The sequence below is a fragment of the Onychostoma macrolepis genome, chromosome 07, assembly GCF_012432095.1.
Source record: "Onychostoma macrolepis isolate SWU-2019 chromosome 07, ASM1243209v1, whole genome shotgun sequence".
NCBI lineage: Eukaryota > Metazoa > Chordata > Actinopteri > Cypriniformes > Cyprinidae > Onychostoma > Onychostoma macrolepis.
This window is the reverse complement of record NC_081161.1, coordinates 32,805,710-32,813,947: the sequence shown is the minus strand read 5'-3', so window position 1 is coordinate 32,813,947 and position 8,238 is coordinate 32,805,710. Positions and strand designations below refer to the sequence as shown.

Sequence of the window (8,238 nt, the reverse complement as noted above, 5' to 3'; positions counted from 1 at the left end):
CATTTTATTTGCAGAAAGATGCAATTAACACATATTTTCACATACTTATAAATACGGAAAATTAGGTATTTTACAGTATAAGGTCAACCATCAACTGTCAGCCAGACTACAGACTGTAGGTGGCTATAAATAGCATGGCCTAGTGGAAGGATAATCAGCTGTTGTTGCAGTTGGATTGTTTCTTTTGTTGTGACTCTGCCCTGCCTTAGAGAGAAGTTTGACCGGGTGTGTTCCTGCGGTTATGATCAAGAATGTATGGGAGAGTCTTTAGGTATGAGTTTTGTGTCAGAGATTTCTCATACAGTATTGATGTATTGGCACGTTTGCTTTCATGAGGAAGTGCATTCTTGTCCAAATATTAGCTCAAGCTCATGTGTCCATTTACCAGCAAATGTTTTGGATAGCCTTTAGTTAATATTAAATCAGATAACCAGTTATGTTAAGGCCATCAGCTGTGTAGTAAATAAAAATAATTAATAAAAACATTTTGAATTACTATAAAGATTAGAGTTAATATATTAATTTCAATATCAATATCTTAATGAGTGCTCTGAAATATAAAATGACACACAGTTAATGTAGACACTTTTTAAAGTGGCTCTTGCATATGATCAACTACCACTGGGCATTAATTAAATATTAATAACATACATGGGTAGCTAAATAATAATATTCCTGTCTAGGTAGCTATATTTAAAGGTAAGCAAATTACCTCATATTTTCTTATTAGACCAGCCCACGCGCACGCAGATCACGAAAAGTGGCGCGAACAGACTAGTGACGCAAAATTGTAAACAAAGCAACTTCATGCTGTTTTTGGTCAGCAGGGAGCCAACAAGACTTTCTCAGCATGTCTAGGACTCAAGAAAAAATGTTTATTCCGCAAGATATGTTTTTCTAAGTCGGATATTTTTGGCTGGGAAATACGTAGGAGAAATGTTAGGTTTACAGACAGGTTTAACCTGACTAAAATAATCACTCACTTCATACTATTGTCATTTAAATCATTAGCCACTATTCGCCTAAGTTACTTGTCACTTGCCAAAAAGCTCAAATCTGTGAAGACTGTTGTCATGACCGCAACACAACAACAAATGTCATGAAGTCTGGCTTTAATACAAATCTTACAAGGTAAAAACAAGTATCCAACTGTTTCAAAACGCGCGTGTGACTTGCGGGAATGTTAATCTGACCGTGGTTTCAAAGTGTAACTCGATCTGCATGAAGTTACACTCTTACAGAATTGGCCTTGCTTTAATAAAAGGTAGAATTTCGTCGGCGACATCTGTGCTCTCCCAGCATCAATATCCCGCCTGATTAATGATGCCCTCTTTCTTTTCTGTCGGCTTATAACTGGGACAAAGACTTTCTCCAAGTTTGGCCTGCCCCTTTAACAGCAGTGCAGCCCTAGTGGTGATTATCGGACAGTCCGATTCCCTGGAAACTCTGCGGCGCAGCTCTCACTTTAAACCGGGATCATGGCGGCTCCGCTCGGGCGGGACACACTACCTGAGCACTGGTCCTACGGAGTGTGTAGGGATGGCAGGGTCTTTTTCATCAAGTAAGCAGCCTGTGAAGGGTTTAATCACAGTCGTTGCATTTTATCGTGGTTCTGGTGAATCCGCACCTTCTCCGATGGGTCTCGTAACAGGTGTTTCTGTTTTCCAGCGACAAAACTCGCAGCACTACTTGGCTCCATCCCCGCACTGGTGAACCTGTCAACTCAGGACACATGATACGATCAGGTACGGTAATAAACTATGCTTTCTAGTCTAAACTTTGCACCCTTAGTCGAATACTGCGGTAAGTGTGTTTAAAGTGAAGAGTGGAAACACGTCCTCTGCATAATTGATGGTTGGCTACTTTCCGTTTCATTTAAAACTTAATGGAGTTTTGTACAAATATTTCTCTCCCCTCAGATTTACCGCGGGGATGGGAAGAGGGCTTCACCGAGGAAGGCGCCAGCTACTTTATAAAGTAAGCTATAGTACATTTCTGGTTTTGTCCTTGTGAGACCGTGAGGATGCGAGTGCAACTGCAAAGCCCTCCCTAACGAGCGCTCGCTCACTCCCGCCTCTCGCAGCGATCAGTGTCCGCTGTCTGCTCGTACCTTCACGAGTCAAGAAAAGACAGATAACTGAATCCAGTGAGAGGTCTGACTGAATGTTTACTGCCGATTTGCTCTTCAGTGTAAATTATGTGAAGCAATGACATCGGGCAAATGATTTCCAGCTATCAGTCTGTTCATTGTTTTGTCCAGTTAAATGTCTGGTAGTTTATCCAGTGATCGCCATGTATTTATACATCAGTGTGGCCATCACTTTATATATATATTCACATCCATTCATATATCTGTCTATCTATCTATTCATCCATTCATCATTCATCCATCCAGATCTTTTCACATTTCTGGATTTCTCAGAAACGGAAGCTGTCATTGATTGGTAAATTTCTTGAAACAAATATGATATTTGCATTCTGATTTGCTCCACACATACACACACACACACACACACACACACACACACACACACACACACACACACACACACACTCAATAGCATTTCCACAACTTGAAATAAAATATAGAGCGATTGCCATGGTCAGACATTAGCAGACTGCTTCCCAGCAGTTAACTTAATTAAGTTAATTTAAGTTAAGTTAATTTAATGCCAAGGTAAAATACAAAGCATATTTAGAAATGTTCATTATTCTTTAAAAAAACAAAAAAACAAAAAGATGCTAGTTTGTCTGTGTCTCTCTATCTGTCTATCTCTCTGTTTGCATATCCAGTAATCAGTGAATCCATCTATTCGTCAACATCCATCCACCATGTCCAGCAGGTGAGGAGACTCATGGGCAGATAGTGAGCAGCAGAAGTGAGATGCAGTAGACTGTGGCAGGGAGAGAAGTACTGCTTAGGGAGCTGCTTGGAGAAAAATTAGCTGCTAGGACACTAATCATTTTCAATGACAGTGGCAGGCAGAATTTAGAGAGGGTGCAATCCCATAAAATTGGTGGGGATAAGTGTGAGAGTATTGGAGTGCTGCAGGGGTCGTGGTCAATGCTGCTGTATAACTCTTGAATTTGACAGAATGTGTGGCTTGGCACAGCCTGTCAATGATTTTTTACATAGATCTTGACACTGTATTCTTCCTTTCAGGTGTGATCAGTTTTTAAACAAAGTCGTTCTAGAGATGCTTCGGTAGTATGAATAGTACAGAAATTAAAGCAAAATATGTAATATCCTCCCTGCAATTAGATGTTGTGAACGTTGCATCTGTTCCCTATGTAATGTTTCCCAAGATAATTCTGTGTAATTGTATTAAATACTTTTGTATTAATGAACCAGCTCATGCTCTGAAAGATGATTTCCCTTGGAACCAGTAGATTCTATTTTCAGTCTTTTCTCTGAAATGGATTGTATTCAAGTTGGAATATGAGAAATATTTCAGTATTACATTATTTAAACATTTCATTATTTTAACATGATTTTTAACCTTACTATAGTTTGGTAGAATTTCAGATTGACACAATATCACAATTGCTTATTGCTTGTATTAGCCCTGAAGTTTTGTATTATAGCTTTTTTACCTGTCTAGTTGACTTGGATGACATTAGATTACAGCTGATAATGGCAAGGAGATCTGGTTCTTTGATCTAAGCATATATGATGACTTAAAGAGTGTTTAACTGTGACAGTTAACAGAATCTTTCACCATTGTCTTTGCAGCAATGCTAGTTAATTATAGAGCCCTCTACTGTTTACAATCACCCATGCAGCCCATTACCTCTCTCTGTGCCCACTTAATGGAGGAAATGAAGGGCATTGCCCAGCAAGACTGGATGGACTTTCCCATTAAAATTCTTCCCATGTACGGCAATGTGCTGGACCTTAACCTTCCCCGTTTAGCGGATGTTGTACCCTGTCTGTACGCATGCACGTGCACGTGCCCATATGCCCGTGGAATGACAGAGATGTATGGTGCGATCACACAGCCAATTCATGGTGGCTTTGCTCTCCAAAGTCACTTTACCTATTCAGTTCCGCTAATGTGGAAACCACAACCAGGCTACCATCATCATAGCCAATGTATCTAGCCATTCACTGTCCTTCATTGTATGACCTGCTCCATCTGAGATATACTGTAAGAATGTTTTTTGCCCGACTGATTATTAGTTTGTTTACAGTACTGCAGTAAATCATTTGCATGCTCTGGCTTATTTAATTAAATTGAGAAATCAACACGACAGCTGCCAGTAAACAACCGATGTGATTGCACTTTATGCTGCACAATGCAATATTAACAAACTAATTGAAGCAGCACGAGCGAATGAGAGGCAATGTGAAGCTACTAGATAAGATTTTTCCCCTTACGGATTTCTGTCTGAATGGTAAAGAGCCCATCTTTGCTTCTGCACAATTACCATGCAATGACTTGCTGCAGGATTGCAGTGAAACGAATGTTTACTTGTGGCTTATTTTCAGTATTAGCTTTGGAGAGCCCTTGAATTCATTCACCAGAGTAAATATAAAGTGCACGATCCTACAGTGACGGAACAGGGCTGTTGAGGATTGTCCTGTTGGATGGCGCTTTGGTAACCCAGTTTTATTATTAAAATTGCTTTGTGATGTATTGTTCCGCTGTATTACTCAAAAGTTGTTTTATCCAACAAAAGTCTCATTGCACACAGATGCCAAAATATCAGGCAGCCACATCTGACAGATCTACCTATGAGAATATCACGGCAATCACCCAGTTATCTCAAAGCGCCACCAACGTAGCCCATGCAATCCAGAACGCATTAGTGTCTTGCTCTCTGCTTTGCATCTAAATAGCACCACTTTCCCATAAAGCTGTTTATTTGTTAGTTCAATGCTCCACTGGTGTCTGACCAGAAAACTGCATCTCGTCAAAGCTGCTATAGTGAGAGGGGGTGTTTTAAAGGTCAAAGAAAATGATTTTAGAAATGTGTTATTGCTGACAGTTTTATTGTGGGCCATGTGAAGGGACTCATTGTGCTGCGTCTGGGCACAGTCAAATACTGAACAGTGCAGCTCAGAGGCCTTAGAGAGCTGAAATGTCAAGACTGTAAAGTAATGCACTTATTTGTGGGCTAAATGACATTACGGTTCCTGTTTTGATCCTGCTGGACATTTTCTTTGTGTCATTTTGTGTTAACGGGCTAGAAAAGGGAGCTGATTTTTATTTTAGTTGAAGAATGCTAAAATAGGAAAGGCTGCATAGCTTGTTGCTTATTTCTGCCTTTTTAGGTATGGTGAGTGCCCTCCAGCCCTTTAATCTGTCCATTTTGTGGTTTAAATTGCATTGCTTACTGTCTGTGGTTATTTGACTTACTTATGCCAAAGAATTTAGCATGCACCATTTGTGTCAAGACTGGCAGCCGTAAGTGGCTGTGTGTGCATTCCCTCACTCAAACTTTATGAGAAAAATATATATATTTTTTCTTTTATCCTCTTGTAATTTTATAAATCAACATTAATGGCTATAGACTGCATAGTGTAGAGTACTGAATGTTGTTAAATGTGGAACAGTAGGGAATAGGGAGAGAGTGATGCTTAGACTGTCCTTGAGACAAAGCACGCTTGGGTTACATTAGGCACTCTCAGAGACCATAATTTCTGCTGATGTGATTATTATTTTTGTGGTTCATGAGGGACTGCTCTGTATCCGGCATACTGCATTATTATCCAAATTATATTTGATATACTGCAGGCTTGAATTATGCCAAACATTTAATAAGTTCCATAAAATGTATAGCTAATGGATTTACTCTGTGTCTGTACCCATTCAGCATTCATCTAATTAAGTGATATGAATGGAGGGAAAGCATCTCAGATGTTCCCACTCATTTTGAGACATTGCTGCCAATACATATGCACATGTTCTCCATCACTGTATGCTGGAGAGGAGACTGAAGGTGGATCCTGAGTTGACCTTTAAAAGAGATCATTTTTTTTAAACCGGTGTCTTTTCCAGTCTGATAAGGAGTTTTCAAGTAAATTATAAGCAGATTTGTTCTGTAAATGTTAGTGTTAATATTATGCAATTTCATATGAATAGATTTTAGTACTTTTTAAGTAGTGTTTGTGGTCTTGTACATATATAATTTTGTATATATAATACAAAAATAAAAATCCTTTCAACATTGAGAATAAATTGCGTAATAGATTGATTTCTGAAGAATCACGTCACACTAAGGACTGTAGTATGACTGCTGAAAATTCAGCTTTGACATCACAGGAATAAATCACTTTAAAATATATTAAAATAGAAAACAGGTATTTTAAAGTAAGTAAATGCAGCCTTTGTGAGCATTAACATTTCATTCTTTTCATATATTTTTCATCACAACAATTGAAACACGTAAATATATGAGAAACACATACACCTGTTTTTTTTTTTTGTTTTTATTTAGAATGACCTATGTGACTGTATTAGAAGGTTGTGACTCAGGACAAATGATCTCTGAAAGGTCCACAAAGGTCAGCTGAGCATGATGGATGCTTTATTGAACTCAGTGTACATCAGAAGGATTTGGCTGAGTCATAAAGAGTCAAGGTGATTCATCTCTGTTGCCCGCATTGGAGCCTCAGATAGTGAATGGCAGGAGGTCTCAGCAGGCCTCTGCTCCAGCCTGGACGATCAGACGTGTGAGGAATGGTGCATGTGCAGAGTTGTCCTTTCCACTCTACATCTGTCTCGCTTCAACAGCTTTTCAGAAGGGTTCGAGGGTCAGTGTTGTTTATCAGAGTGACTGTCTGTCCTTACCAAGGGCTCATATTGGCAGGTTCACACCTAAGAGAGTCTTTACTAGGACAGTCAGGGGACAGACGTTTTAATTAGTGCATACTGTGATATCCTATAGTTAAAGCATTGTGTAGTCCTTAGCTTATGAATGAAAATTGGTAGTATTTCAGCATTCTCTTGATTGCATCAGTTGTAACTATGGTGATGGGTGATTCCTCATCTTTTTGACTTCCTGAAATTGTTGAAATTGTGTTTAGATCACCTATAAATTGAAGTTCTGAAAAACAAGTCCATGTTTTTCCATGGAATTGGGCTACTTTTAGGGTGTTTTCACACCTAGTTCTTTTGAGCTCTGCAAACGGTCTTAGAGCGGTTCAGCTCATATATGTGAACAAAAATGTGATCTAAAAGGACCCAAAAACAAACCGTACTCTGTTTGTTTGTGGGTCTGTGTGTGGTTTGATTTCCTCATGATTTGTGAAAGCAATGAGGCCCCGGTACGCTTTGTATGGACCAACATAACAGTAATGCTTCAGATTGAACTAAGCATTTTATTATTTCTTTATATTTTTATGTTTATTAATTATTATCATTTATCAATGGCTACGTTTACATGCAACCAAATAAACCGTTTGTAATCGGATTGACGGCTCAATCAGACCTTCATGTAAACACCTTAATTGATCTGATTGAGCTCGATCGGAATGAAATTTTGATCGGATTGAAGGGGGTGGATTATTCCTTTTCTAATACGATTGAGAGTGCATGTAAACACTTGATCGGATTGAACCCCAAAACTAAAAGGACCCGTTTTTGGCACGAGGATGGGCATTTTTACTGCATGATAAATATGAGCAGCACAGCGGTTTATATGTATATTTATGTATATGTGGGGCTCTGCCCCACCTGCCCATATCAAACAAATTTCAAACGTTTCAATCTTGTTACATTTTTCAAAAATAAATAATCAAATAAGTAAATAAATAAACCAACTGTTAAATCTAAGAATACAAATTTCTGTAATCTACAGCTAACTGTGCATTAAATTATTTAATGCATGCATCGTTAAGTATTTTCACCATGATGGAGGTAAAGAACCACCTGATGTACAGCAGAGATCTAGCATTCTGCCCAGTAAGATCATGTGTTTGAATGCATGAATTATAGCATGGATTTTAAAGTATTTATTGAGAGATAGAGTGATGAAAGTTGTGTGTGTGAATTGCGTCTGTGCGTCTCATTCTGCAAATAGTGAAGCTTTGAGTTTCGTTACTTCAAAACATCAATTTTACCCCCTAGTTGCTGAGAAATATAATGTAGTGATTTAGTATCGAAGTTATTATATTAATAAAACTTGCCCTTCAGTGAAGAGGACCAAGAAAAAAAAAAGAGTTTTCTTTTGAGTCCACTTTATTGTGAACTTCAAATGGACTGAGTTCACCTTCGGCTGGTTCCCTTTCTGGTT

At 38.6% G+C, this 8,238-nt stretch overlaps 1 protein-coding gene across 10 annotated transcripts in view; it reads left to right on the top strand.

Annotated features, from left to right (window-relative positions):
• The first annotated feature begins 872 nt into the window (after window positions 1-872).
• Window positions 873-8,238, top strand: part of plekha7b (pleckstrin homology domain containing, family A member 7b) — a 183,544-nt gene continuing 176,178 nt past the window's right edge. For 4 of the 10 annotated variants that reach the window (XR_009271962.1, XM_058781373.1, XM_058781367.1 and 1 more), the window contains exons 1-3: window positions 881-1,561; window positions 1,669-1,745; window positions 1,920-1,977. Coding sequence is in view for 8 of the 10 variants with exons in the window: in XM_058781373.1 (XP_058637356.1) it covers window positions 1,479-1,561; window positions 1,669-1,745; window positions 1,920-1,977 (218 nt within the window). In the remaining 2 variants the exon portion in view is untranslated. Of the gene's footprint in view, window positions 1,562-1,668; window positions 1,746-1,919; window positions 1,978-8,238 lie in introns of all 10 variants that reach the window. The other 6 variants (XR_009271961.1, XM_058781366.1, XM_058781370.1 and 3 more) reach the window with 4 other exon arrangements.